Source organism: Octopus sinensis, linkage group LG9, assembly GCF_006345805.1.
Source record: "Octopus sinensis linkage group LG9, ASM634580v1, whole genome shotgun sequence".
Classification (NCBI taxonomy): Eukaryota; Metazoa; Mollusca; class Cephalopoda; order Octopoda; family Octopodidae; genus Octopus; species Octopus sinensis.
In genome coordinates, this window is record NC_043005.1 from 27,379,015 (window position 1) to 27,393,944 (window position 14,930).

The 14,930-nt window shown below is 35.2% G+C and overlaps 1 protein-coding gene across 2 annotated transcripts in view; it reads right to left on the reverse strand.

Annotated features, from left to right (window-relative positions):
- Nucleotides 1-714: 714 nt before the first annotated feature.
- LOC115215575 (transcription factor MafK) overlaps nt 715-14,930 on the reverse strand; it is a 183,796-nt gene continuing 169,580 nt past the window's right edge. For both annotated transcript variants that reach the window (XM_029784779.2, XM_029784780.2), the window contains one exon: nt 715-3,768. In XM_029784779.2, the coding sequence (XP_029640639.1) occupies nt 3,355-3,768 (414 nt within the window). In that variant the 3' untranslated portion in view covers nt 715-3,354. The remainder of the gene's footprint in view (nt 3,769-14,930) is intronic.

Below are 14,930 nucleotides of genomic sequence, written 5' to 3' on the forward strand. Positions count from 1 at the left end.
CCATCTGTCTCTTCAAGAAACTGTTGGAGCAGAGCAGGAGAGGGTAAGCATTAGGGCAGGGTTGATGGTTATCAGAAATATGATGTAAGGAAAGTAAGAGAGAGATAAAATGTAAGACATGTAATATCCAGACTAAATGATGGATAGCAAAAATAAAATATGTGATGCCTAAAACTAATATTGAATCACTGCCAGACTTTGACAGCAGCCTGTATTTGGTATTTTAATGGAGCAAGTAGCATTAATTTGATCAAATGTAACGGAATAATTTTTTAAAAATTGTGAAATGCATATTTTTCGAATAAATTATAAAAATTGTTGATACTATTCCAAACATGTCATTATTATTATTATTATTACACCATCCCCTTAAAGTTGATAAAATAAATGCCATTTAATAACAGACAGCAAGAAAAGAGGTCATCCTTGATCAAATTCAATGTGCCCGTCTTTGTTCCAAAAAATTTTAGGCTTTGCATTTAACATTAAAAAAGTATTTCAGAATCGGTAGAGCATCGGACAAAAATACTTTGTGTTATTTAAGTTAGGTCTCCATATATTCTGAGCTCAAATCTTCTTTTTTTTCTTCTCCCAAAAGTGAGGGTAAGTTAATTATAACACAACTCCAGTCAAATATGTGATACACAGTTTATCAAATCGATTTATAAATTCGTAGCTGTTTGCCAGTGTTAGAAATCATCGATTGTCGTCAACATTATTATTATTATTATTATTACTACAACCTATACTATTACCATGGTGATATCCATACTGGATTATTGTGTCGCTTACTCGATCTCCACGTTAGTTTTGCCAAGGGAGTTGTTTTTTTTTCCTTCTTTCTACCTTTTCATATAAAATGCTTTACAGACAGATTTTGAGATGGTGTGAAGCTCAGGATCTGTTTTATGAGGTTCCGGTAGGACCACAGGAAAGGAGTGGGAGCAGAGTGGAGAGGATAGGCTGAAGAGGCAGAGGTGGTGGGTGTGGTGGTGAGTTTGGTGCTGGCCTGGTTGAAAAAAAAAACAAACAAAAAAAAACTTAGAGAACCAATGTTCTAGTATCTAGAATGTTGTTCAAACAAGATGGAGAAGAAAAGAGGAAGAGGAAATGGTGATTGTGATGAAAAAGAAAAGTGAGAGAGAGAGACAGAGAGGGGGGATGAATGAAGCTGATATACATACATACATATATATATATATATATATATATATATACACACACACATGCATATCAGAAACAAAAAGACAACTGTAAATAAAAACATACTGAAATAATGGAGGAAAAAGATGAAATAACACATTTTACAAAAGAAAACAGTATATATATATAGATATATATATATACATACATACATACATATATATATATATATATATGTATATACATGTAAATACATATATATATATGAACACATGAAATGATAATAATAAATAAGTCCTTTTCTTCTGTCGTCACATTTTGCTGCGCTGTACATAAATTGTTTTTTTTTTTCTTTTCTTTTCAGAGCGCTATGTCTAAATTGCTGTAAAGAAGAGAGCTTCTTCTCTCTCTTTGTCTTTGTTATTGTCATTATTATTATTATTTTATATTATATTATTATTATTATTTATATAGATATTTTTTTTCATTTTTGTTTTAGTTGTTTTGAAGTCCATGGAGAATGCATCATGGACAACCCTTTGGGATACCAACAAGTAGAGGGTGGGTGGGTGGGCAGGTGAGGGGAGCCTGTGGACCATGGCCATGGCAGGCCGTAGAAGTCCGGTAGTGGATATTTTATCCACAGAATGGTCAGAAGTGAGTGGGGATGGCAGTGGGGAGGGGAGGGGGTATTGTGGCGAATGTCAAGGGTCACAGTGGGAAACAACAGGAAAAAAAGGCAGAGGTGGAGCAGGAATGAGGGGTGTGGGTTTAAACAAGAAAGCTATACATCAAGGAGGGGATTTTGTCTTTTCTGGAACATTTATGGAGAGAAGCAGATGACAACGAAGGTAAAATGGAGAGACAAGATAGATAGAAAGATAGACAGACAGATAGATAGATAGGTGCATATGTAGATAGATAGATAGATAGAGAGAGAGAAGAGAAAAAGAAACACAAAGAGAGACATGAGGTAAAGGGGAAGTAAGAGAAAAATAGATGAGACATAGATAGATATAGGGGTAGATGAGAGAAGCTGGGTATTCATAATCAGGGACAGTGAGGTGTGGAGGTGTGTTGAAGGGTATAACAACAACAAAAGACAGAAATGGAAAGGATTTGGTTGGAAAGGAAACAACAGTCACTGATTAATTTGTTTCTTTCTCTGTGTGTGTGTGGGTGTACAGATGCATGTGTGTATGTATGTCACCCCCCCAATCCCTGGAATTTATAGCACTTTCCCCTCTCCTTCCAATCATTTGATTAGTGACGTCATCAATTAATGAATGTGTGATAATGAATAGAAGAAGAAGAAGCAGCGGTAGGATACAAGGGACAGAGCAGAAGAAGAAGAGGGCGGTGATGGCATTAGTGGTGGTGGGGATGGTGACACTGAAGCTGAGGAGCGGTGGGAGGGGAGCAAAAAAAAAAGAAAGAAACAAAAACAAACAAAACCAAAATTCTTTTTTTTTTTTAAAAAAAGAAAAAAAAAATCCCAACGGAATGACAGGACGAACAGACAGACAAGAAACAAAACAGAGAAACTGATGAATGATGTGTTGCAACAGTTAGCAGTCCATAGTTCTGTTGCTAAACCGTGTGTGTATGTATACATGAATATATATTATATATATATATGTGTGTATGTGTGTGTGTGTGTTGTGCATGTGTGAGATGATGATGATGCTGTTGTTGTTTTTATTTTGGCTTCTCGTTTGTTTTTTCGTTTTTGTTTTGTTTCTTTTCAGTCTCTCTTAATTTAATTTAATTTTCTCAGAAGTCTGCTTACACATTTTGGTGCTTTTACACTCCAGTTCTTTATTAATTGGTCATGTCTGTAGATTACATACATACATACATGTGTATATGTTATATAATATATATAACTATCATATAGTTCATATTTATGCATCTATCATATATATATATATATATATATATATATATATGTTATACAATATACATATCAAGTACAGTATACCTAATATATATCATAAATGTATATGTATGTTTAATAGAGTGGTATGGCGAGGAAAAGTAGTGGTTGTAGTAGTAGTAGTAGTTGTTGTATGGAGGTGGTGATCTTTAGTTACTGCTGTTGTGTGATGTGTAGAATGGCGGAAAGAGTTCAAAATTATAAGTCCTGTCTGGAAGACAAGAGAAAGGAATTCCGCCATGACTACCACCACGACCACCACCACCAACGGACAGTCAACTCCGAATTGTCTCTCTCTTCAGGGAAAGTGGTTCAGACATCATCACTGGCTTTTGTAGAATGAGCAGTTCACTTTTGTCGGCAAATCTCTGTAGGGCGTCGTATTTTTGTCGCAATGAGTCCAGTTCCATTTTGACCACGTTGTTCTCTCGTTGCAGCCGGTACACCTCGGCCCGTAGCTTTTCTCTCTCAATTTCCAACTCCTCTTTCTGTGATATCCGCTTCTCACGGCAGTTGGCAGCATAGCCTCTGTTCTTCAGTGTACGTCGACGCTGCTTTAGACGCGACACTTGCTCTCTGGTGAGACCCTTCACTACTTGGTTTAGTTCTTTCACAGTGAGTCGGACAAGTTCATCATCGGACAAGTCAAACAGGCGAGCGTTGTCCGATTTGACTTGCGATAGGAAAATCTACAAAGAGAGAGAGAGAAAGAGAAAAAATAAGGAATTGATGAGAAATTAAAAAAAAACAAAACAAATAAATTAAAATAGAATAATTAATACAGATTAATAAACAAAGCAGAATAATGTTCATAATTTAATTCTTTATTGCCCACAGGAGGCTAAACAAAGTGGGGACAAACAAGGACAGACAAAGGGATTAAGTCGATTACATCGAACCCCAGTGTGTAACTGGTACTTATTCAATTGACCCCGAAAGGATAAAAGGCAAAGTGAACCTCAGCAGAATTTGAACTCAGGACATAACAGCAGACGAAATACGACTAAGCATTTCGCCCGGCGCGCTAACGACTCTGCCAGCTCACTGCCCTTATAATGTTTATAATAATAATTTCTTATATTTAGCCAAACATTTCATTAGAGACAATATCAGTGAAATACCTGGGTCAATGACATTCAAACTGGTTATTTGATTGTTACATATTGAGATAAGCTGGTTTTGAAATCATAATGTAAAGGAACAACAACAACAACTATGTTCTAAATTAGGCAAAAGAGGGACGGTGAGACATTTACATAATCAAGTAGCCTTTTTCTGGATGCAGTCTAAGATTTGTGTGTGTGTAGCAGCGGCAGCACTGTTCCAATTGTAAGAGCAAATACCCTTTATAGATCTCACATCAATAATTGCTGGGGGGGGGGGGGATGAAGTACCTGCTGGACTTGAAGAGAAGGACCAGTGATCGGAATATAACCGTTTGTTAAGGATGCACTTTCCCCAGGGAAGATCCCTGGTAAGTGATGAGAGATCAAGTCGTATGCTGTCCATGTTTAAAGAATATTTGAAATAAACAACAGTGAAAGAACATGAGTTGCCCACAAGAAATCAAAAATAGAATGGGAAAACACACACAAATACTGCAAGAGAGAGAGGAGCATATATATATAGATACATAAATACCCACCCACACATATATATGTACACACACACACGAATTGAGAGAGAGCATGTGAATTCCATGGAGTAAATAGGAAGTGACATCCTTGAGGTGGTTTTATGTCAGTGTGTTACACAATCGCCTTTTACATTGTTATTATTATTATTATTATTTATACTGACAACATTCTTTCATGTGATACATGAGTTTTATTTTGGAAAACTGATCTGTGGGAAAAAAACACATTCACACACACACACACACAAACAAAAAAAAAAGACAACTAAATAATGCTTTTCTTTACAGTCTGAAGTCTCTCTCTCTCTCTCTTACTTCCCACTCTCTTGTCTATCATGCACTGATAAATGACATATCACGCAATAATGATTTATTAATAGTAATAAACAATTTTGATTATGAGTTTCAGCTTTTCTTCGCAGTTAGTGGCAAAATCTTTTGCATTTTACAATAAATTATTATTATTATTGTTGTTGTTCAGGTGGTGAGCTGACAGAAACATTAGCACACCAGACAAAATGCTTGGAAGCATTTTCTCCAACTTTATTTAATAATAATAATATGAATAAGAATAAGAATAATGATGATGATGATAATCCTCTCTACTATAGGTACAACGCCTGAAATTTCTGAGAAGGGAAATAGTCAATTACATCAACCCCAGTGTTCGACTTTGGTGAGATTTGAACTCAGGAAGTAAAGTCAGAAGTAATAGCCATTAAGAATTTTGTCTGCTGCGCTGACAATTCTGCAAGTTTACCATCAAACAACAGTGCTTAATAATTGACATGGCAGTGCCAGGAGATCAACATATCATCAGGAAAGAAAGAGAAAAGGTTGATAAATATTGACACCTGAGAACTGAGATAGTTAAGATGTGGCAGCTACGAGGGTCAAACATAAAAGTTATTGTTATCGGAGCATTGGGTTCAATACCACCCAATCTGGAAAAACATCTGGAAACTTTAGAAATACCCTACAATCTAGATGTATTGCAAAAGTCAGCATTACTTACTTGGAACTGCACACATATTGCGTAAAGTACTGTCTGTCTGAGGTCCTTGTTATGACTTGACAAACAGTACAAACCCCCTGGTGGACACAATATCTTCAATGAACAACCTCACAATATTGTATACTGTGTGACCCCAGTGTTCAATTGGTACTTATTTTATCGACCCCAAAAGAATAAAAGGCAAAGTTGATCTTGGCGGAATTTGAACTCAGAACGTAGCAATGGGCAAAATACTGCTAAGCATTTTGCCCAGTGTGCTAACAATTCTGCCAGCTTGCCACCTTAATAATAATAATAACAACAACAATTCTTTATACTATAGGCACAAGGTGTGAAATTTGTGGTGAACTCTTAGGGTTAACCCTAACCCTAATGAATCAGATTAACTTTAATGCTCAGCTGGTACTTTTTTTTTTTGTCCCTGCAAGGACGAAACGCAAAGTCAACTTCAGTGGCATTTGAACTCAGAATGTAAAGCACTGGAAAGAAATGACACTAACGACTCCACTAATTTGCTGCCTTGATAACAACAGCAACAAAAACAACAAAGAAACATGCTTAAAAACTGAAAATATGTTGACAAACAAAATAGTAAGAGGAGCAAAAACTGAGACGTAAATATTTAGGAAGTCAACAAAGGCATCCATTGTAATGACCAATGTGAAGGGGAGGAGAGAGAGGGAGTGAGAGTGACCAGTTGTATTATAAATTATAAACTTAGCAATAGTTGAGGAGTGTAACATTATTAAGCAAAGAAATCTGTGACAGTTTTAAACCTAAACAACTACTGCTACCTACTGAATAGAACATTGTACCACAGCGTGTATGTGTATGAGTATGTGATATATATATATATATACACACACACATGTACATACGTATGTATGTATGCTAAAAGCACCATGTTATCTCAACCAGGTTTGGAGAAAATAAAAAAGTTACACAGCCTGTAGCCTTCTCTTTGAAAAACTGTACCCTACATGCAATATATCTGATACCCAGGTACAAAACTGTGGCATACAACTTGGAAAATACATAGATACAATTACATGCACTATATATATATATGTATATATATATATATATATATATATATATACAAAAGGTAAGACAACAAAAGAATGAAAGAAACCTCAATATTATGAAAATAGAGGAATTTATCTGTAAATGTAAAATGTGACAATTATTGGGTAGCCATGATAAAACTTCGAGTTTCGGATATCGGGGTGGAAATCTACGTCAACATCTCTTCAGTTATCTAGCTACCTATGGCCAGTAACTGAAGAGATACATATATGTGTGTGTGTGTGTATATATAAATATATATATTACATATAGGGTTCTCGTTGGATGTTTGGTTCAAGAATTTTCATGTGTGAGTGTGTACATACACACACCCATACATATATATAAATATATATATATATATATATATATATATACATATATATAAATATATATATATATATATACACATCTATGTATTTGTGTGCCTGTGTCTGTCCTTCTACCATCGCTTGACAACCGACGTTGGTGTGTTTACGTCCCTGTTACTTAGCAGTTCGGCAAAAGGGACTGATAGAATAAGTACCAGGCTTACAAAGACTGAGTCCTGGGGTCAATTTGTTCAACTGAAAGGCAGTGCTCCAGCATGGCCACAGTCAAATGCCTGAAGCAAGTAAAAGAATGAGTGAAGGCATGGTTGTGTGATTAAGCAGTTCACTTCGCAACCCCATGGTTTCAGGATCAGTCTCACTACACAGCACCTTCAGCACTTTTTTTTTTCTCAACTATAGTCCTCAGTTGACCAACAACCTTGCAATTGAATTTGAGTGATGGAAACTGTATGGATGCTCACTGTGCTTCTGTGTGCATATGGTTGAGCTCCACACTGCTTAATAATGGGAGCTGGTTTATTTATGCCCTAATAACCCTTCAAAGCAGTACACTAGCATGGTCGCAGTCTAATGAATGTAACAAGTAGAGGAATGAAAGAATACTGCGCATGTGTGTGTGCAAATATATATACATATTTGTTATATTTGGGGGTAGTTTTTTTTTTATTGCCAAATAACCATACGCACTATATACTCATTCTATATACTCACACTATATACTCATTCTTCACTTCACCTTTATTATTATTATTATCATTATTAAGGTGGTGAGCTGGCAGAATAGTTATCACGCCAGGTGAAATGCTTGGCGGTATTTTGTCTGCCGCTACATTCTGAGTTCAAATTCTGCCGAAGTTGACATTGCCTTTCTTCCTTCTGGGGGTCAATGAAATAAGTACCAGTTGAGCACTGGGGTCAATGTAATCAACTCATCCCCACCTCCCCAAACTGCCCTTGTGGCAAAAATTTGAAATTATTTTCATTATTATTATTTTAGTGTCCTTTGTCTGGAAATCTTTCTTCACATATCCCTGTGACCTCTTCAGCAACTCTCCATCTCGTGTGTCTCCAGGAAGTATGATGAAAGATTTCAGACAAAGGACACTAAAAAAAAGAATGATGATGATAATAATAATAATAATAATAAAACTGAAGTGAAGAACGAGTCTATAGTGTGTGTGTGTGGGGGGGGGGGGGGTTAATTGGCAAAAAAAAAAAAAGCCATCCCCAAAAATAATATCTGTTTCAACATAGGATTTCACATCAGGAATCTTAGAAAACAAATACATAAACATATATTTGTTTTTAGGTTCAGTTAAAATAAAAACAAATTTACATTAATCTGATGAGTTACTCAACAGTTTTGTAGATACAAAGTTATCATTCTTCAACAAGAGTTTCGGTTAGCTCATCCAACCAAAACTTTGAAGTCACTGTCAACGACATTCTTGTTCAAGAATAAATAAATACACACACACACACACCAATTCACAGCTATACCCAACTTTGTTTTGGATTATGAAGGCTTAAAATATAATGCAATGAATTCACATTATTTTTGATAGTTTGAAAAAATTGCTGACAATCTTCAAATGGCCCAGAAATATTAATTCACACAAAATTGTTCCATCTAATTAATTAAAGGACAAAATGAATACTTTAATCCTTCCATTACCATACTTCTGTTGAAATACACTGTCCTTGTTTCAATTAATTTTTCAGAATAATGAAGCAACCAGTAAAATCACTTTACCATAATTAAACTGACATTTGGAACACAAAAAGAAAATTTGGATGGGAGGTTTAATCCTTTCGATACCAACCTCTGGCTCAGTATTACAAATGTCCATGAAACCTTAGCCACAATTTATGTTCCTATCATTAGCTTAATGGTAACTAAGTTACTTTACTAAATTCTTTGTTATATTTAAAATTAATTGAAAGAAACACAGGGCATCTCAACAGAAATACGGTAACAAAAGGATCAAATTTAGAACACTTTAAAAGTGGAAGTTTGTATCATAGAAGCAGTCTAAGGTGGGTTGGTATTGAAAGACATAAGATTTGAAGTTTGTATTATAAAACTAGGGGGAGTTTCAGATGGAATGGTACCAAAAGAGTATTTATAAGCAACTATAAGAGTTAAACTTTTATTCTTACAGTTTTATAAATGAGGGTGTGTAACTTAGTGGTTAGTGTGTTTGGCTCACAATCATAAGGTCAGGACTTCAATTCCCGGCAGTGCGTTGTGCCCTTGTGCAAGGCACTTTATCTCACGCTGCTCCAGTCCAGTCAGCTGGCAAAAATGAATTGTACCTGTATCTAAAAGGAGTCAGCCTTGTCACTTTCTGTGTCATGCTGAATCTTCCCAAGAACTATGATAAGGGTATGTGTGTCCGTGGAGTGATCAGCCACCTGCACATTAATTTCACGAGCAAGTTGTTCTATTTATTAGATCAACTGGAACCCTCATCATCGTAACCAATGGTGTGCAATGAACATAAGTTCTGGGGTAATATGTCTTATTACTAATATTATCTAAGTGGTGAGGTAAAGCAGTGTACTGACAGAATCGTTAGCATGCCGGGTAAAATACTTAATGGCATTTCATCTGCCTTGATGTTCTGAGTTCAAATTCTGCTGAGATCAAATTTGTCTTTTATCCTTTCAGAGTCGATAAAACAAGTATCAGTTGAGTACTAGGGTCAATGTAACTGACTAGCTCCTCTCCCTTAAATTTCAGGCCCCTTGTGCATATAGTAAAAAGGATTATTTAAGTGGTGAGACAACAGACTCATTCATTAATGCACCAGAAAAATGCTTTGTGCCCTTAGTTCTAGCCCTTTTCATACAGAATTCAAATCGTGCCAAACTCAACCTTTACCTTCCACCCATTTTTTTGGAGGGGGGGGGGATCCGATAAAGTAAGTACCAGTTAAATACTCAAGTCAGTGTAATCATCTTGCCCCCTCCCTCAAAATTTCAGGCCCAGTGCCTATAACGGAAAGACTTAATTAAGGGGGCAAGTTTGAATTCTGCAAGGGTCAAATTTGCCTTTCATCCTTCGAGGGTTGATAAAATTAAATATCAGTCAAGTAATGGGGTTAAATAGAAATAACAATAATAATAATGATAATATCATAAATAATTAATAATAATAATAATTGCTGCTATTCTTCTTATTATTGCTGTTGTTGTTATTATTTTCAAAATACTGGGTTAATTTCCAAAATTACTCTTAATTATTTCTCTAATTAGCAACTTTTTCCAATGTTTAATGCAGTCTTGGGTATTTATATTTGTGTGTGTGTGTGTGTGTGTGAGTGTGTATGCACATGCGCACACACATATGATCTATTTCAGAAATTTCTTATACATTTTCAGCAAACAGCAACAAATATCAGAAAGGGGGTCAGGGGTCATATGTGAGTTGATAAAATGACAAAGGAAACAAACAAATGACAAAACTTAATAATTTTAAAACTGTTTTGAACTTTGCAAAGCTGCTCAATGCTTTTGTAAACAGAAGAAGAATTAAATGGTTACAAACTATCTTCTCTTCTCACTTGTATATTATGCATACACATGTAGATTATACATACATACATATATACACACACATACATACACACACATATATACAGATGTATTCACACACACATATATATATATACACACACCTACACGTATATATACACACACCTGATGATGATATCAGAGATACATATAAGATGAAACACATTTTAGAGACAGAGTTGCTGTATAATCAATATTTTATATTATTTATATATCTACACACACACACACACACACACACACACACATATATTAGATAGATAGATAGATAGCTAGATAGATAGATAGCTAAATAGATAGATAGATAGATAGATAGATAGATAGATAGATAGATAGATAGATAGATAGATAGATAGATAGATAGATAGATAGATAGATAGATAGATAGAAAGGAAGATAGATAGATATAAAGAGATAGATAGATAAATAGAAAGGAAGATAGATAGATAGATAGATAGATAGATAGATGATAGACAGACAGACAGATAGATAGATATAAAGAGATAGATAGATAAATAGAAAGGAAGATAGATAGATAAATAGATAGATAGATAGAAAGGAAGATAGATAGATAAATATAAAGAGACAGATAGATAAATAGATAGATAGATAGATAGAAAGGAAGATAGATAGATAGATATAAAGAGATAGATAGATAGATAGATAGAGAAATAGATAGATATAAAGAGATAGATAAATAGATAGATAGATAGATAGATAGATAGATAGATAGATAGATAGATAGATAGATAGATAGAAAGGAAGATAGATAGATAAATAGATAGATATAAAGAGATAGATAGATAGATAAATAGATAGATAGATGGATGGATAGATATGATGTATAGAGATAGATGTACAGACAACTGAGCATAAAACAATCTGAATTAATGATGACTGCAACAAGAAGAAGGAAACAGCTTGTGATAAGCTGTATTGCAGGATGACCAGATCTCATTGGTTGCAAGCAATAAAAGAAGAGTCTAAGTAATATATGTAAAGCAATTTGTACTCAATCATATATTTAAAAAAAATAAAAGAAGAAAGAAGTGAAATAAAAAAAATATTTAAAAAAAAAAACGGAGAAAAGAACCCCTAAAATCAAATTGCACTGTTGATGCACCGCCCCAATTGCACTAGTTGCTCTCTCATTTAAATATGTAAATGAGGGAACATTGAACAGTAGGAGGGAAATTGTATTGTGTGCCATGCATGTGAGAGAGAGAGAGAGAGAGAGAGAGAGAGAGAGGGAATGGTATAAAAAGAGGGGGATATCTCTTTCTTTAACAATGTAATGCACCAATGTTAGTGGTTTGGTGGTGGTGGTGGTGGTGGTGGTGGTGGTGATACTTTATGCGGTGAAGGTGGAGTTTACTGCACTTGAAAGTATGGAAGTAAAAAAGGAGCATAAATAAAAAAAAAGCAGGACAGAAAAATAATTAACAATATGTATGAATAGATAATGTGGAGGTGTGTGTGCATGTGTACATATATTTATTGTGTGCATGTATATGTGTGTGTGATGTGTATGTATGCTGTCTAAAAGCTTGTGTGTGTTGTGTACATAGCAGCAGAGATGGTCAGAGAGAGAGAGAAAGAGAATTTTTTTTTGTCCAATATCAACAGCAATACCACTACTAACTCATTACCTATCCTCATGGCCACCACTGCAGAATGTAAATAAAATAAATAAAACTATGATGTGGAGCCCCAACCATAAACACACTGAGATGTATTAGTGGGGGAGGAGGAGGGGAGAGAAGGAGGATGTAGAAAAGAAGAAAGATGATGTGAATGGGAAGGAAACAGATAGAAACATAAGTAGGCAGATTAGATAGAGAGACACATTAAGTGTGAACATATATATATATATATATATATATGTGTGTGTGTGTATATGTATGTATATATATGTATGTATGTGATATATATATATATAATATATATATATATATATATATATATATATATATATGTATGTATGTATGTGTATATATATATGATATATATATGTTCACACACATACAATTTAAATGTGTGTGTGTGTGTGTATAAGTGTATACATACACACACATAATTGTTAGTTATATATATGCCTGGCATAAGCGTCTAAAGTCCTAGGACTCCTGGGGCTTCTAGTTATTCACTTTCCATACTTCTCAAGTGACCACAATGACCAGATTCCCTGGAACAGGATGCTGGTCACTGACAAGGGTTACTCATTTCATGAAATGAAGTGCCTGGCTCAAGAATACAATGCATTCACTGGTTAACTAAACATACACATAACTAACTCTATAAACACACACACACACATATATATATATATGGTGGTGAGCTGGCAGAATTATTAGCATGCCGGACGAAATACTTAGTGGTATTTCGTCTGCCATTACGTTATGAGTTCGAATTCCGCTGAGGTCGGCTATGCCTTTCATCCTTTTGCGGTCGAGTGAGTAAGTACCAGTTACACACTGGAGTTGATGTAATCGACTTAATACCTTTGTCAATCCTTGTTTGTCCCCTCTATATTTAGCCCCATGTGGGCAATAAAGGCATACATATATGCACATAAATAGACACACATATACACAAATATATATACATATTAATTAGTGATTGATAATTAATTACAATGAACTTATTGTATATAATGCTTGGGTATTAGTAAACACACACACACAAGTATATACATCCTTATTTTACAGTTATGATGTACATATATATATTTAGGTGTATATCTCTCTCTATATATATGTGTGTGTATGTATATAAATAAGTATACATATGTGTGTGTGTGTGTGTGTGTGGTGTGTGTGTGTGTGTGCACACATGCACAACTTACAGAAACCAATTTTTAGAAAAGGCACAATCTGCTCTTGCCTGTTTTTATGGGTGACAAAACTGGTTTCTAACATCAAGGGTAATCTGGTTATGGAACACTGTTGCAGAAGACACTCCGAGACTAAAACAATGCTAAATTACGTCTAGGTTAAGGCGGCGAGCTGGCATAGACGTTAGCGCCCCGGGCGAAATGCTTAGCGGTATTTCGTCTGACGTTACGTTCTGAGTTCAAATTCCGCCGAGGTCGACTTTGCCTTTCATCCTCTCGGGGTCGATAAATTAAGTACCAGTTAAACACTGGGGTCGATGTAATCGACTTAATACCTATGTCTGTCCTTGTTTGTCCCCTCTGTGTTTAGCCCCCTGTGGGTAATAAAGAAATAGGTATTTCGTCTGTCTTTATGTTCTGAGTTCAAATTCCGCCGAGGTCGACTTTGTCTTTCATCCTTTTGGGGTCATTAAATTAAGTACCAGTTGTGTACTGGGATCGATCTAATCGACTGGACCCCTCCCCAAATTTGTCGGATCTTGCGCCTAGAGTAGTAAAGATGTCTAGGTTTGTATGCATATATATATGTATGTGTGTGTATAAGTATGTACAGCTATTGTATGCATATATATATATATATATATACATATATATACCGGAGTAAGTACATAAATGTGAAACAGGGTGGAAAAAAGAATACTCAAATACCAGGGGTAGAGAACGGGAGCGTGAAACTAACAGTTTTTGTGATATTTCATCTGCTTTTAATAAAGTAAATATATATATATATATATATAGAAAGAGAGAGAGAGAGAGAGAGAGGGAGAGAGAGAGAGAAAGAGAGAGAGAAAGACTAACAAATGAATGCATATACATAGATTATATATATACATATATATATATATATATACTACATACATTCACGCACACACATGTATATGCATTCATATACAAAGATATGTACATATATGTATATGTATGCATGTTTACAGTTTGTATGTATGAGCATGCACCCATGCACGCACACACACACACACACATTCAGAGACGGGCTGATAATTTGTCAAGATATAGAGATAGATAAAATAGATAAACAGACAGAAAGACAGTAAGCAAGAGCTGCAATATATAGTGTGATATGATGTATGGAGAAGGAGGGGTTGGGGGGGGGGGAGGATGACAGTAGATGTGGCAAGGCGCTGGTGATGGTGATGGTGGTGGTGGTGATGGAGGGGGAGAAGTTGAAGTGGCAATGTAATTAAATGATAGCTTATTAGTGAAATCATGTAATTATCTAAACACCATATGTGTTACACAAGGAAACTAAAATTTGAGATAAAAACACAGGGAGGAGGAGGAGGGAGAGAGATGACAGACAAAGAAAAAGTTTAGGT